The sequence below is a fragment of the Protopterus annectens genome, chromosome 9.part0 (assembly GCF_019279795.1).
Source record: "Protopterus annectens isolate FY-2018-M chromosome 9.part0, PAN1.0, whole genome shotgun sequence".
Classification (NCBI taxonomy): domain Eukaryota; kingdom Metazoa; phylum Chordata; order Ceratodontiformes; family Protopteridae; genus Protopterus; species Protopterus annectens.
In genome coordinates, this window is record NC_056743.1 from 1,143,126,284 (window position 1) to 1,143,143,404 (window position 17,121).

The 17,121-nt window shown below is 41.2% G+C and overlaps 1 protein-coding gene across 1 annotated transcript in view; it reads right to left on the minus strand.

The window, feature by feature from the left end:
* LOC122811876 (membrane-spanning 4-domains subfamily A member 12-like) overlaps nucleotides 1-17,121 on the minus strand; it is a 376,785-nt gene that overhangs the window by 210,432 nt on the left and 149,232 nt on the right. Inside the window, exon 3 of the mRNA XM_044084011.1 lies at nucleotides 16,958-17,068. Within this exon, the coding sequence (XP_043939946.1) occupies nucleotides 16,958-17,068 (111 nt within the window). The remainder of the gene's footprint in view (nucleotides 1-16,957; nucleotides 17,069-17,121) is intronic.

Below are 17,121 nucleotides of genomic sequence, written 5' to 3' on the forward strand. Positions count from 1 at the left end.
TCTCAAGACTGTTTGGCTTCAGCATTGCCACCCTCTGGAGTATCTCATCCCCCTCTTACATTGTCTTAGTAGCAATATCCGCTGGAGGATTTGACAGATTTCCCTGAAACCAGGTCTGCCTTTTCAGTTTCCTCTCCCTACTCAAGAGCACTACACAGATGCTTCTGATCACGGGTGGGGAGCATCTTCCAACAACCTAAAAGATCAGGGTCTTTGGTCCTATCACCAACTGATTCTCTAGGCTTTTCACTCCATTTGAGTTCCAGGTCCTCTAAGGATTTTCACAGACAATACCACAATCATGTGATACAGCAACAAGCAAGGGGGCACAAAATCTTACTTTCTTTGCATGCTGGCTGTAAAGGCTTGGGAGTTTGGAGTCCACCATCAGTTGTTTCTTTTAGGTGGTTTACATCAAGTTACAGCACAATCTGGTGGCAGACTGTTTGAGTGGGTCCAAGACAAATCTTTACAAATGGTTGCTTCATAGGGAGGTGTTGCTGGACATTGTACATCAGTAGGGTACTCCTCAGGTAGATCTTTTTGCCTCCCCTCTGGACAGACAACTTCCCCAGTTCTGTTCCAGAGTGCAAAGTCCTCTGCCTTGGAAAGTGGACAGCATATCCTTTTCTTGGAAGGGGGTGTTTCTGTATGCTTAGTCCCTTTTCCATTACTACCACAGGTCCTGCACAAGATCATATGGGACAAATACAAAATCTTGCTGGTGACTCCATTTTTTTTCCCAAACAGCACTGGTTCCCCCTTTTATATTAGCTGGCTAGGGGCAAGTTAGCTCACAGGATGGATCTTCTCACACAAGACAGGGGATCTCTCATTCACCCTCATTTGTCTACCCTTCAAATGATACTTTGGGTGATAGGGTTTAGATTCCTTTCAAGTATCAATTTTCTGAGGACATGCTTCAGTTTTGCAGGAGGCTCAAAGGTCTTGTGACTAAATGGAAGAGATTTTCTATTTGGTATCTTAAGCATGACTTGGACTTTTTTATGTAGTGTTCCCTACAGTCCTTTTGTATTTGTGTGAGTTGTTCAGTTGTGGTTTGGCATATTCATATGTATGCATGGGCGGGTGTAATGGTTAAGGTAGTGTTTTTTTAGTGCACATTTAAATGATTTTATAGTGTCCAATTGATTGATTGAGGAAACTAGTGCATTCCATAGTTTGGCAATACAGTACAAATAAAAGCTTTACCCAGCTCGTTTGTTGGGTTTGATTATGTTTAGAAGTTGTTTATTGCTAGAGCGAAGGTTTCTGGGAGGGGTGTATGGTTCTAGAATATTCTGAAGACAAGGGCACTTATAAGGATTATTGATTAGTTTGTGGGCAAAAGTTCATTGGGTGTATGTTAGGTAATGGGGGAATTCAAATCAGTTCACTTCTTTTATGGCCAGGCAGTGTGTATGATTTGGCTTTCTAGTGGCAAATATTGCTATTTTACATTAGCAAGACTGTAATTTGTTCAGGGATGAAGTGTGAAGGTTGGTGAAGATGGGGCTTCCATAGGGGAGGGAAGGTAGTAGCAGAGTGTTAGCCAGTTTAATCCTGGTAGGCTTGTCCATGTATAGTTTATGTCTATAGAGCTTGCAAAGTTTAAGGTGCTTTTTTTATTAAGAATGTGATTTTCGATGGAGAGTTTGTCATCAGTTTCTATGCCTAGTAATTTCACTGTCTTTACTACTTTGATTTCAGTATTGTTTTGCAAATATATCTGTCTTGGGTTGGTGTTTTTGCTGGGAATAGTAAGTGTTTAGTTTTTTTTTTTTTCGGGATTGAGTAGAAGTTGTGTGTTGTTTAGCCAAGATTCAATAGATTAAAGGGAGTTTCAAGTTATCTTTAGAAGCTCAGAGAAGTTGTTGGAAGAGGAGATAATAGTGGAATCATTAGCATACTGAATGAGTGTACTCTGTTGGGATGCTGTATAAAGATTATTAATAAACACATTGAAAAGAAGGGGACCCACAATAGACCCATGGGGGACTCCTGTATTATTGACCAGATAGTCAGATGCCCTATGCCTCACACCCTACCTATGCATCCTTCCAGTTGTTTTAATGCACTATGCTTCACACCCTACCTGAATGTCCTTCCAGTTCTAATGCCCTGTGTTTCATGACTTATCTGTGTATCCTCCCGGATATTCTGATGCACTGTGACTTACCACCTACCTGAGTATCATCCCAGTTATTCTGATGTACTGTGCCACTCCAGCTACCTATGTATCCACCCTTTTATTCAAATACATTATGCCTTATCACCTACCAGGACTAAAACTAAGTTTCTTTACTTCCCTACTATATAGGCACATGTTTGAGTGCTCACTCTCTTCTCAATATATTTCCAACAAGTACCATTCTACATCCATTCTATTAACAGTCATAACTGGTACCATGTAAAATGTATTCCAAAACCTGCTGTAAGTACTTACCTTTACTGCCTTCTGTAACCCCAAATAGTCATGTGGGGGATCTGTCCACTACCTGACTAGCCCCAAGTAATACATTTTTTTGTGAATAATTACTCTTCAGGCTCCTCCTTCCCCTACTGTCCTCTTAAACCCACACTTCTATGTCAATTCTGGCTGAGTCCTTTTTTAACTCCACTGATGACTCTTGCTTTCAAACATTTGCTGCTACACAGTCTTTGTCCATCTATGCTCTTTGTTGTCCAACAATGGATTAGCTAAGGGGTCCACAGAGCTGCATTTTCTTCTAGCTAAGTAAAATATGGATTCTGTTATGCTTGAAAATACCACCACTATGTCTTGAATTATGTACTCACCAGCTATAAGTAGAACATATAGGGAACATTCTTAACATTCTCTGAGACGTGTGCTATAACACTTGACACAGTTTCAGGCATAGGGTCCCACATTGGTAATCTAACTGGCAGCACTGTTCTATAGTAATTCATGGCCTATACTATTTTGTCATTCAGTTCACAGAATGCATAAATGTCCCACATTTTAGACAGACAGACTACACTGGCATTCTTTTTGTTGGTGTTTTATTATGGAATGAGATCCAAAACTACATATTCTGTGAAAGGTATGTTTTCTGTCATTATGTATGATGTTGGGAAATACAGATGTGGGGCTTCTTGACAAAGAAATGCACCTAGATGACACCCTTCCCTTTCCTTTTTCCTTTCCTTTCCTGAATTGCTGTTAGATCTATCCATATGATACATAAAAATAACCATGCAAGTTGTGTACAGATGTCATGAAGCTGTAGAGATGGAATGACTGCAGAAGTTAGGATGAGTTGCACGACTGATGGAAGATGAAAATGACATAATGAAACCACTGAAAATCTGCAATTGGATATTATGACTGTATCATATGCTGATTATGGGGAATGTAAAAGCTGCCCAGAATATGGCTTCATGTTGCAGCTTTAGTCTTCAATAGACATTACTTGCATTTGTAAAAGTGATGCTAGTATTCTTGTAAATGTGCTGTTATATAAGGAATGGCATGCAAGTTATTTTCTCTTAGAATTGGATATGCAGCTACTCCTTTGTGTTTGCTGCCAAGAGCACAATGTAAGGGTGTTTTATATAAAGTAAGGCCAGTAACATTTCATGAACTTTTAGAGTAATCTAATCTGTATCTCGTGTGTGTATAGGCACCCATTGAGTATAAAACGTTTGCCTTGCATTCCTAAAAATGAGAAATTTCCAGTCGTTTCACTTCATCATCTGTAGGCTGCTACATGGTCTTGTTCTTAAAATTCTTTTAAATGTTTTAAGACAAAAGCTTTGATTTTTCAAAGGCGGATCCTGTTTATGTAAATGTGTCATGAGAGGTGAGACTGTTCTCCTGTTTCCTTTTGTATGCATGGCATAACATTACTACAGTGGTAATAACTCTCTTCTGCGAAAGATCATATGTTACTTTCTTTATAAGAAGGTCACTTCTGTAGGTTTGTGATGAAGTTCATTATGTTTCAGCCACTTGGAGATGGTTATGTTGTGATCAGATAGGTATGAGCTGCCAACTCTCAATGTAAAATACCCCACCATGCCTCTGAACCTCTTAACTCAAGAAATCTGGACAAAGCCTAACATAATAGGGGTACAAAGGCCCACAAATAGGGAGAGCTTTAAATATTGCTCTTATAAGCTTAGAAAATTGCTAGAACAAGAGAGTATACATTAAATGCATTTTCTAAAGTCTGAAACTCAAAGGTATGACATTATTTACCAGTTTTATTCCTCAGATGATCCCAGTGATTTGTCAGAAAATCAAACATTTTATGAGGAACAGACTGAAATTTTGAGGCAAAAACCTGGGCATTCTGTGAAACTCTGGACAGTTGAGAGGTATGTACGTACCCCACACTATGAACTACTTTGTGTGTCTCCAAGTTGAATAAAAATGTGCTTGTGTGTGTGTTTGTGTACTGGCTATAATTAAGAAGTTGTGTGTGGACAAATATTGCTACATACTCAAGTGTGCCAGCTTGCACTGCATGTGAATTGTTTTTACTACTTTTCTGAAAAAAAAAAAATAATCTGCTTTTACTGTATTTGTGTTTCTTCCTACTTTATTTTGCTTTTGCGTCATCTTAAAAGTACTCAGTTGTATTTATTACTGCTTGGTGTAACTCATTCTAAGCCTTTTAGTTTAAGCACTTGGGCTTCAGACCAGTTGTTTTACATTAAGGTTTGTGGTCTGCACTGTAGTGGCAGGACAGGTAGCTTACGTCCTTCTAAGTTGGGAACTGCTGATTGAGGGCTCAGTGTCAGCTATTCTAAAGGTGTATTCATTCTGGTTTAAGCACTTGGGCTTCAGGCCAGTTATTTTACATTAAAAGGGTTTGTGGTCTGCACTCTTGTGGGAGGAGAGGCTGGACTCTGTCCTTCTGAGCTGGGAATTTCTGGTTAAAGGCTTATAGTGCCTGCATATTTGAACTGCTTCTTATTGAAATTGGTACACCTTGTTTGCTGTAGCGTAGACTAGATCCAGGCCTGCTGAATCTAGCTTTGTTTGTATAACCTGAGCACTAATCCAGGCATTCTTTAAAGTATTCAATTGTATTTATTACTGCTTGGTAGTAACTTGATTAAAGTGTAGCTATCAATCTAAGTCTTTTGGATTAAGCACTTAGGCTTCAGACCAGTTGTTTTACATTAGGAAGGTTTGTGGCCTGCACTGTGGTGGCAGGACAGGTAGCTTACATCCTTCTAAGTTGGGAACTGCTGATTGAGGGCTCAGTGTCTGTTATTCTAAAAGTGTATTAGTTCTGGTTTAAGCACTTGGGCTTCAGGCCAGTTATTTTACATTAAGAAGGTTCGTGGTCTGCACTCTTGTGGGAGGAGAGGCTGGACTCTGCCCTTCTGAGCTGGGAATTTCTGGTTAAAGGCTTATAGTGCCTGCATGTTTCAACTGTTTCTTACTGAAATTGGTACACCTTGTTTGCTGTAGCATAGACTAGATCCAGGCCTGCTGAATCTAGCTCTGTTTGTATGCTTGTTGTTTGTTTGCTTGTTATTTCCCTGAAACGCTAATACCACCTAAAACATGGCTTTTCAGTGCTTCTGTGGATCCCTAGTGATATCTGCATTGCTTACTGTACTCATTTCCTTGTTTCACTTAAAAGAAAGTTACTGTTTGTTATTTTTGCATTCAAGTTACCTGTAACACATTGCATTTAAGTTACCTGGCACTTGCTCACTAAAGGAACTTGCTCACTAAAGCAATTATATAAGTCAGCGCTAAAAAATTAAAAGCACTACACTCTCACAACGACCTCTTGAGTACCTTGTTCCCCACTGGCCCTTTTTTTTTCATTTATAAAGGAATTCCCAATACTATTCTAGCATGTCCAAAGGTAAGTTGTCAATCTTCTCTCCGGTCCAGCTGGTAATTCTGGGAATCATGAGGCAATGTTACAACTGCCTCATGTACACAGACAACCCTCTCCTCCTCCCAACAAATTCCAACACATGTGAGAGATGCATCCATATAGCCAAACTGGAGGCTAAGCTCTCTCAACTCAGTACTGGCGTAACCAGTCAGGAGGAGAAGGAAACCACACTCAGTACAATTCCAGTCTCACATAGACTTACCCCGATAGCAAACCAAACACATAAACACACAAAAACATACTCAGAGGCTCTAAATAAAAATCTGCCTAAGCAGCAGAGACCTCCAAAGCAGACACCCAAGCAACCGCTACCCCAAAACAAAACACGTGCAACACATAGCTCACAAAGCCAGTGTGCCGAACAGTCACAGCCCTTAAGGCTAAACAACACACCTGATACACTTGTAATAGGTGACTCTATCGTCAGGCACACTGATGTCCGCTCACCAGGCTGAACAAGGAGAAGGTCACGGTGAGCTGCCTGTCGGGCGCTAGGATCCGCCACATAACACAAGCACTCAGGTCACTCCAAGGCAAGTACAAATATGACTCAGTCATTGTCCATGCTGGTGTGAATGACCTGAGATGTACTTCCCTGGACTACATGAAAAGAGACATAAAGGAGCTCTCTGAGCATGTGGCCCAGGTCGGTATGACCTTGACCTTGAGTAGCATCTTACCCTCACCAAGAATGATGCCACAATATGAAGACAAGATGATCAATTTCAACAATTGGCTTAAGTATTGGTGTCATTCAAAGGGGATCCAATGCCTGTCAGCCTGGGATGACATGCTCGACAAACCACAATGCTTCACTAGGGACGGCTTGCACCTGTCACCCCTGGGCTTTTGGATATTGGCAAAGGCTCTTGCTACCCCCATAGTGCCTTTTTTAGGCAAGGCTCAAAAGACAAACCCACCTCCATAGGTATCATAAGGGATAAGAAACTAAGAGTAATGCTACTCAATGCCAGAAGTCTAAACCTCAAGATGCACGCACTCGAAACTCTCCTTAGCATGGAGAACATCGATATCTGTGCAGTAACAGAAACCTGGTTTAAGGCTCCCGAGAGCACCCCAGCACTACCAGGTTATACCTCATACCATGCTTTTCGGCCCCAAAACTTGGACCGACCCACAAAAGGAGGGGGAGTATCAATATTCATCAAAGATACCCACACCTCCAGGTTGGTGGCACAGCACGAAGCATCAGAGACTATCCATGTGCCACTAACAGTGGGTAAAACTGCCTTCCAGTTTATAGCCTGCTACAGACCACCCTCCCTAACCCAGGAACCCCACTCGGCCTTCCTGAGAACACTGGAAAATATGAAGGTCTCTCCAACCACCATTATATTGGGCAACTTCAACTACCCAAACATAGACTGTGAGCATTACTCTAGCTCCAACACCCTAGCCCAAAGGTTCCTAGAATTTATAAACTCAAATGCTATGGAACAACTTGTTACCACTCCCACAAGAGGGGAAAACATACTGGACCTGATCATCACCAACATGGGGACTCTATGCTCCAGACCAGAAGTGTATCCCTCACTGGTAAGATCAGACCATAAACTAATCTCACTGGATATTCACATCCTGACACCAGCCCCTGCCCAGAAAACCACAGTGAAAAACTTCTCTAAAGCAAATTTCACCCTCCTCAAAACCAAGGTGGAATCCTTCAAAGCCCCCGGGCCTGTGGAAAATATGGCCCAGACCGCAGAATCCTTTATAAATGCATTCTATGAACACCTTCAGGAATGCATGGATCATGCGATCCCAAATAAAACCAAGACCCAATCCTCCAAAGGCAGACGTCCTGTCTGGTGGACCCCGGCCATAAACAAACTATACAATAGAAGGAGGAAGCTACTAAATGATAGAGCAAAATTCCAAAAGGAAAGGCATCTCTGATCAGTATTAGCAAAAACTACGGGCACTCATAAAATTGTCTAAAGCCAGCTTGAGAGAAAAATTGCACAGGACACTAAGGAAAATCACAAGGCTTTCTTTAGTTATGTTAGGAACCTGGGTGGTAATTCCCAGATATGCTCAGAATTAGTCCAAAATGACAAAAATACAGCAAACCCACAGACATTGCCAACCTCCTAGCTGACAGGTTCAGCAAACCCCCTCCCCACCAAAAGGGCAAATATCTATCCCAGCAGAGTGCTGCCCCCCTGACATCTCAGATGCTCAGGTAAGAGCTGCCCTCTCCAAAGCAAAAAACACAGCATCAATGGGACCAGACAGTGTCCCGGGCTGCGTCCTACATGAACTCCAAGAAGAGCTAAACCCAAACATAAAACTACTGTTCAATCTCAGCCTTACTACAGGATATGTACCCAAAGAGTGGTGTACAGCAACTGTGGCCCCTCTTCACAAAGGTGGTGCCTCAACGGATCCTGGAAACTATCGCCCCATAAGCCTGACTAGCTTGGTCTGCAAAGCTATGGAAAGGATCATCATGGACCTCATAAATAAAGATATTGGGGACCTACAGACACTGGATCCTACCCAGTTTGGCTTTGTTAAGGGCAGATCCTGCCTCTTAAACCTGGTTGATTTATTTGAAACAGTCACCAAGGCCATTGACGAGGGGAAGGTGGTCCACACAGCCTACCTGGACCTCGCAAAAGCCTTCGATACAATACCCCACTCGGGCATTATAGATAAGCTCACCAGCTTAAATGTAAACCCCTATGTCACTAGATGGGTTGCAAACTGGCCCAAGGATAGAACCCACATGGTTAGAATTGCTGGAGCCATGTCAGACTCCAAACCAGTTACAAGTGGCATCCCACAAGGCTCAGTCCTGGGACCTCTCTTTTTCGGTATATATTTCTCGGAGGTACAGGCCAACATGGAAGGACTGTGGCTGACCAAGTTTGCAGATAACTGCAAACTGGGCGCCATAATCGACTCTCCAGCTGACACAAGCATCCTACAAAATTGCCTCATAGAAACAGACAACTGGTGCCAGAGCCATGGCCTCAAGCTAAATGCCAAAAAGTGTATAGTCATCCCCTTTGGCAAAAATAAAGTGCCCACAAATTACCACATAGGTGGTAATCCATTAAGTACAGAAGAAATAATTAGGGACTTGGGGACCCAAGTTGATAGCAATCTCTCATTTGACAACCATGTGGCCAAAGTGGTTAGAAAAACATTTTATATAGCCCACCTAATCATGAAGGGATTCACATCTAGATCAGGGGAGGTCATTGTGCCTCTTTACTCATCCCTCATCAGGCCCATAATTGAGTACAATGCCCCTTTTGGGATGTACCTTACCAGACACCTGCAGCAACTGGAAAGACCCCAAAAGTACCTCACCAAGAGGATCAAAGGGCTCAAACAGATGCCATATGCTGCCCGGTTAAAGAAACTCCAGCTCTACTTAGTGGCATACCGCCTGTTCAGAGGCGATCTGTGCCTGACGTATAAAGCCATGTCCAACCTGGAATTAATGGACATGCTGCACCTCAGAAAATCCAAATCCCATCGTGGTACACGCTCGAGAGACTTGAACCTCAGCATCTAAATAAATAGGACATGCTGGAGGGACAGATTCATAACCCAGAGGCTCCCTTCACTCTGGAATAAAATCCCAGTCCAGGTTAGGCAGAGTCCCTCATTGACTCTCTTCAAGAGGAATCTTGATGAGTGGATGGGAGATCATAGGTTTACCCCGGGTATCACTTCTGTGTCACTGTTAGACAGAGGTACAGTATACTAACCTCAAAAAAGGGCATAGCAAAGTTAATTTAAAATGGGTGGCGAAAGCCAAACACATTCTGGCTAGGCTTATAAATGCCCTAGGGCAGATAGCCTAGTATGAACCTATGAAGATCAATGACCTTGGACCAATGCTGTCCATGCACCTGACAAAGAGTCCCATGCAATGGACAGACTCAGAGAAATGAGAGTTTCATCTCTGGACTTTTTCATGACACCATTATACTATATGATTCATATGCTACATTTCCTGAGGGACTTAACTGCTGAGGCTGCTCACTCTCTTGAAAGGTTAACAAACTCCATATTCATAACCAGAGTGCAGTGTTAACTGTCAACACTAGTTTGATTGCCACACAGATCATGTGTCTCTTGCACACAGTACAGTATGCGGGTCTGCCAGGGCAGCAGGCAAAAGACTAATGGTTTATCACTATACCTGGCTCAACCTTTCTGTGGTAGCCAAGATCACCATGGCAAATTTTTGGAGGCAGCCTTCAATGGAGTTTAATCTTTGGATTGAAAGTAAAAGCAGAAATGGAAAAGGAAGAGAATGAAGCAACCACACTCTCTAATATTAGAGCAGAAGTCCTTCAGTGTTGGTTTTGCAGGGACCAGAAGATCCTGCTTCAGTTGTGATTTAAGCACATCCAAAAAGGTGAATTCAGGGGATCTGGCAAGAGATGTAGTGGCTTCCAGAATGGTCATCGCCCCTGACCCAAGGATGAATTTTTTGGTAAAATGACCAGGAGAACCATGCTTGTCTGAAATCTGTCCCTGAGTTCTTGCCTGTAACCTTTCATTTGACACTCACACTGCCAAAGTAGTTTGGAAGACCTTCTACATTGCCCACCTGATCATGAAGGATCACATCAGATCAAAGGAAGTGTCATTCCCCTGTACTCATCACTCATCAGACCAATGATTGAGTACAATGCCCCCCCCAATGTATGTATCACAACACTTGCAGCAACTGGAAAGGCCCCAAAAGTTCTCAAACCAAAAGGAAAAAGGGTCTCAAAAATATGTCCTATGCGAATGGAAAGGAACTTCAGCTCTATTCAGTCACTTTCCGTCTGCCTGTGCCTGCTGCCTGACTGACAAGGCCATGTCAACCCAGAATTGATTGTCATGCTTGCTTCAAAAAAAATCAAAATCTCAAAAATAAAAGAGAGACTTAACTTAAACCTTGACTTAAACCTTGGAGGACATGCCTAGAGGACAGACATCAGATGCAGATAGAGATGCTGTGGAACAAAATCCCGGTACATGATGAGGCCGAGACCTCTGGCTTTGTTTGTTCAAGAGAAATCTGGACCAAGTGGAATCTTGACCAATATATGGGAGAGGGATTATCTCAGTGTCACTGCACAGAAGAGTCACTGCTTGACAGATAAACAGCAAAATAATGGGCATAATATCCTCCAAAAAAAACAAAAGCTTAAACTATAAATGCCCTTGGGCAGGTAGCCTAGTATGAACCTATGAACCTATCTTCTCTCCTATCAAGGCAGGAGGGGTCATCTGTTCCTCCACCAAAATGCATGGATGGCCATCATATGCAAATTGTGGATAAAGGACATAGTTTCTAGAGGTTCTACTATACCATTCCATTCCCTATTCAAACCACAGTCTCTTACTGTTCGTGAAATCCTACCTCATCAAACAGCTGTGGAGAAAACATAGGCTCAGTGATTGCTATTAAATACAGCCATCCAAGAGGTCACACCTGACCAAAGACAGCAGGCTTTGCCTCAAGTTTTTCTTTGTATCAAAATAAATCAGTCCCCTTCTCCATTTGAGTAGCTTAATTTAATGGATAGTAAAGGAGTTTCTCACCATACTCACAGTGCATTCCCTTTCTATTTGAAGGAGACTGTATTTGCTCTTTGGATTTTAAGGACACATAACTGCACATTAAGACTGCAAAACAGTGCAGAAGTGTCCTTTGCCATTAAGTCTCTCAACAACCCACATGGTGATCACCAAATTCATGTCCCTATTTGCAGAATATGTCTGGCTGCAGTTTTTTTCCCAACCTGGATTACTGGGTCTGGTAGCTCCAATGATGAGGTCTCATTATCTGTGAATGATCACTTCTTATACTCTTTCATTCCTTTTTCATAACAATGAACTTCTCAAATCTCAGTTGATGCTTGCATAGCTGCCTGTATGTATAAGCTGCACTCTAGACACTCAGTCTTGCAGAGCATTTTTTTCCTCCAGGCAAGATCTTTAAACAGTGCTGATGATCATTCAGTGCAATTCTGTCTCAGCTTGCACCTGTGGTGTACAGGAATAACAACTTGACTGCAGCATTAGTAACCTGAGTTTGATTTGTGGCTTGGGCATTTGATGGGACAGGCAATGGAGGATGGATGTGCCCGTCATGGTTGGGGGGGGGGCAGGGGAGAAGAGTAATCAGCTGTGTGCTGCATTAGTTTCCTCAAAGAAAGGTTTAGTATGTTCAGGCAGCCTGAGGCATGTGATAAGCTCCATAAAGACCTAGTGATGGTGGTAGCCATTATAGTAGGAATGTGTGGGAGTGTACACTCATATGTGGTGCACTCATATGTATGTAGTGATATTGTGATCATCAGTGGAGTTGTGGATTGTTCATCCCTCCAACTAGACTGCAGAGTTAAGGCTAATCCAAATACCATTGCTGTTAAGATGATACTGAGGGCAAAGATTTTCTGATGTCCACCTATATGATACCTTTCTGGATGGCTGTCACTCTAAGAGATATTGAGGTGCATCCCCACCATTATGTAATGGCCTGGTGCAAGTCCATTTGGAGAAGGTTTGATGGTCAAGAAGCAGATAAGCAAGAGAATTGGAAAAACATTTCATCCAAGCAGTTATTTCCCTCTGAGTACTGAGAATGATCGTGTCTACTCCTATTCTGCTGAAGATTTCATATGACATTTTTCAGTGGATTTTACAATGAGACCAACTTACAAATCCACTTGATGGTAGTGGCAGAATATGTACAAGCAACATCTCACATGGAGGACTTAGGAATCCAGTAATTCTCTAGGAAGACCATTGAAACCCAAATTTCCCTGGTGATGTGCCCTGGCTTTGCCGTTGCTGGGGACATTATTTGGAGCTGACCATCCAAATCACATAGTCATCTCAAAGGCTCAGTCCTCACATTAATATCTTAGAAATGAAAGCTGTCCTTTTCACCTTACAGGTACCCCAGAACTACCTTTACTCTAATGCCAGTGCCACCTAGTTTAACAAAATGATAGAAGTTTGTTACATAAACAAGCAGAGAGAAAGCCATTTCTACTTCAATGTCAAGAATCCATGAGGATCTAGCAGTGAGCATTTGCTTCTGATCACCATGCAGCAGAACATCATTACCTGAGGTAAGATAGCTTAGTAATGCACATGTTCAGCAACTGTCATCTGGTGCCTCATGAGAGGTGTCTCAATCAGTCAGTAGCACAATCCCTGTTCTATCCTCAGGGAAGCCTTCCTGTGACCTTTTTGTATATCTGACCAGCTACTAGGTAACTTGTTTTCCTTTATTCCTCCATTGGGAGGTTACTTACCCGAGAGATACTGTTATCCACACATGGTTCCCAGTGACTCATCTACTATTTTCACCATTTCTCCTGCTCTCCGATTTTCTAGAGAAAGCCAAGATTTACAGTGTCAAATGATTATAACACCATCTTTTTTTTCTCCAGCAAGCTTAATTTTTACCTACTTTGGCCTCAACTTTTGGACAGGCCTCTCAGTCTAAGACTTATAAGAATTTTTTATTTCATCCATTTGGCACACATTATTGTCGCCTTTATTCCCTCAGAATAACTGCATGTTTTTTCCACTTCTGATGATGCAAGAAATCCTTTGTATACAATATATGATCCAGATCCTTATCTTGGTGCAGAGACCAGGTACTGGGAAAACTTACCATAGAAGATGGCATGCTTATGGACAGTGATCATAGGACTGATGCTTTATGGCTTCTCATTCATAGTGCTCTATAGCATCTGTTTCATGTTTTTGACTTTTATTCCATTAAGGTACATTTGTCAGCTATTTCCAAATTCTTTTAAAGGGAAATTATATTGCCTTAACTTCCATCAACGTTTACAAACCTTTTTGGGTAGTGAATTTATTTTTCAACCTCTTTTCAAGTCTCTAGTTCCATTTTGGCATTATTATTTTGTGCTGGAGACAAGGAATCAAGGAACCTGAATTCACTTGGAATATAAATAGATACACACAGTATTTCCAGATACAGCTGTGTGCACCATGTACAATTTCCCTTAAGAGCACACAGAGAATGCAGTCAGCCTGAGGTCACGATTTCTTTATATCTGTGTCCCTCCAGGGCTCTTATAAGTCTCCCCACTAGCACAGCTACAGGGTTATGTCCTCAGCTGAGTGTCAAAGCCAAGTCCTCCAGCTCCCTCTCTGTTAAACCAGTGCTTCATATCCTTGCTTCAAGTAGATGACACACACACTGTGAGATCTGATTTTTCACACACACACACACACACACACACACACACACACACACACACACACACACACACACACACACACACACACACACACACACACAAACACACACACACACACACACCCACACACACACACACACACACACACACACACACACACACACACACACACCCACAAACCTGGGGCAGGCTGGCACAGATTTACCTGCTGTACCCCCTTCTGTCCTGAGTATAAGGTGGTTTATCACTGCCTCCAGACACTCCACAACCAGCTACTCTAAGTCCCTAAACAAAGGGTGTTCAATTATACTGCGTAATATTAATAGTAATGCAAATGGTAGTAGCTGACCGAGATAGTTAAGCCATCAGAAGTAGCCACACAGTGCCACCAAATAGATATAAGCATTGACAAAAGAGAAATGCTTTCTAAAAGGGGCAGCCACAACAAAAACATCAAATATATTTAATAATAAATAATAAAAGAACATGAAAATACTGAATATATATTTACAGTAAACCACAGAGTTCAAATCACAGGAAATATTGAAAATAACATTGATGGACAGACTCAGATAAATAAAGAAAAATTATATCTAAACTAAACTTCACTTTATTTTCCTGACTGAATCTAGGAGAATAACTATTCCCTACTTACTTAACAGAGCAAGGCAGATGATGTGGTGAATGGTCCTTCTTGTTGTCATACCCAAGACAGAATACTCAATACTGAGAGAACACTCTCTGTAATAATTAAAATATAATTTCCAAGATGGTTGGCAAAATGACCTTATCTAGTCACTTGACGTTATGTTCTTACAGTATCCTCTTTGAAGCTGAGACAGGAATTTAGCATAGATGGCTACCAACACATATCTAAATGTTTATGTCAGTGTCTGGAGTTTCCCCTATTTTTACTGAGCTAATGAACAAAGGCTTTTTCCTGACCTACCATCTCTGGTCCTATTCAGCACAGCAGGATGCCATGATTATGGCTTAACAGCTAATTTAATTTCAAGGATTTTCCAAAGCGAATTGGACTGAGGTTAACCACTTCTCTTCTAGTGTCCTTTGCTAACATAAATACATACAGTCTCACATGTATATTCCTTCTCTGCCCAGGAGGACACACTGTTGATACATTCTTTTAACACTAGCAACTTTACACACACATTTTTATTTTCAAATGCCATGCAGTTCTAATACATTTGTAAAAAAACATTTGTGAAAATCAGTTTGATATTCAAATGCCATACAGTTCTAATACATTTATAACACAGGCATCTTGTATAAATCAGTTTGATATATCATTCTTTACAGAACTCCAGCCAGCTATGTTGGTACTAGCCCATATCATCACAGTGCCATAAAATTCTGAGTGGCCCATTAAATTTGGATTCACTACAGCATTTTCCTCCTTCATCAGCCTGCAGAATGTAGGCAGTTGAACAGGGATACCAACACCTGTAGTAGGATGGGATCAACCAATCTTTTTTGCAGAAAAGCCAGATGTGCTTCTTGTATTACTACAGATACTGTTTTTAACACCCAGATGGTGATGGTGGTGGTGGTGGTGGTGGTGGTGGTGTGTGTGTGTGTGTGTGTGTGTGTGTGTGTGTGTGTGTGTGTGTGTGTGTGTGTGTGTGTGTTTGTGAATAGAGAAACTTGTGAATCTGACTGTGGGGGAAATATTTCATTCTGAGTGGTGATATCCCACATTCCTAATGGAGGGGATTAAGCATGCAGATTTCTAAATAGCTGTCCAGACTTTTGGACTGATGTCCAGATTTTTTAATGTCTGCAGACTGAGGGATATACTTTGGAAGAGAACAGTCACTCGACTAAACTGACATAATTATGGGGGAATCACTGACCACATTTAACTTTATTGTGACATTTTCAAAAGGACTTTTTCAGATCTTATGATGCAAAGTGTAATAGCAATTCAGGTCTTCTTTCATTTTCTCTATCAGATCTTTACCCATAATGATTTCTTAGCATTTCTATCTTGTGTTTATTATGCACACTGCATAGTCTGCAAGTTTCGCAATAAATGGTAAGATGTTTACAGCCCTAAATTCTACATGTTATATTTTGTCCCAAAAAACTGCTACTGGGATATACTATGCCACACTAAACCACCAGTTTGTCAAGGACACAGATACAATCCAGTAAAGATTCATTCAGTGATCTTGAGGTAAATGCCTTGTAATGTTTTTTGTCATGGAGTCATTTTTTCTTAGAATTTATTTATCTTATTGTAAATATAAGCACTGGAGCCGACACCTTACTAACCATATACAAAAACTGCACTTTAAGAATAAATCAAATGCATACCTACAGTATCATGTAACAATTTATCTTTGAAAAATGCATTCGAATTGTAAGTCCTTCCCTCCAATTTTAGGTTACTTAGATTCATAGGTAATTATTAAGCTAATGACTGTAAAGGACCTTTTGAAGTTTAGAAATGTATCCTAAATATATGTGACAGGTTCTGATACCACTCGTTATTGGGGGCAGAGCTTAGGTATGGGTGATTGAGCACTTACAAACATCATCTTTCTAATAGTGATATAGGTAGAAGACCAAGGGTAAATTTACAGTTCCCTATAAACTGATCCATATTGTGCTTCAGTAAGTGCAGGGAGGAATTCTGCTTCATATGGATGGGAAGTTTGTTCCAGAGAAGGGAACTCAGGGCAATATAATCAATTATGAAACAAAATATCTGGCATTCTTTACTAAGTGAGTAGCACTGATAAAATGATTTTTGTGGCTTTAGTAAATATTCCATTTTGCAGCTCACTTTTACTCTTGAGAAAGAATTAATGTTAATAAACTTACCAGCAGCCCACCCCAGAAAGGCACTCCTGAGAACACAGCGATAGATGTTTCAGTAAAAGCCAGTACAATTCCAAAAAGAATGTTCATTATCCCAATCAGTATCTGTGTAGTCTGTTGAATCAAACAATAAAACAGAAGCATTTTATTCATGATGATATCAAACT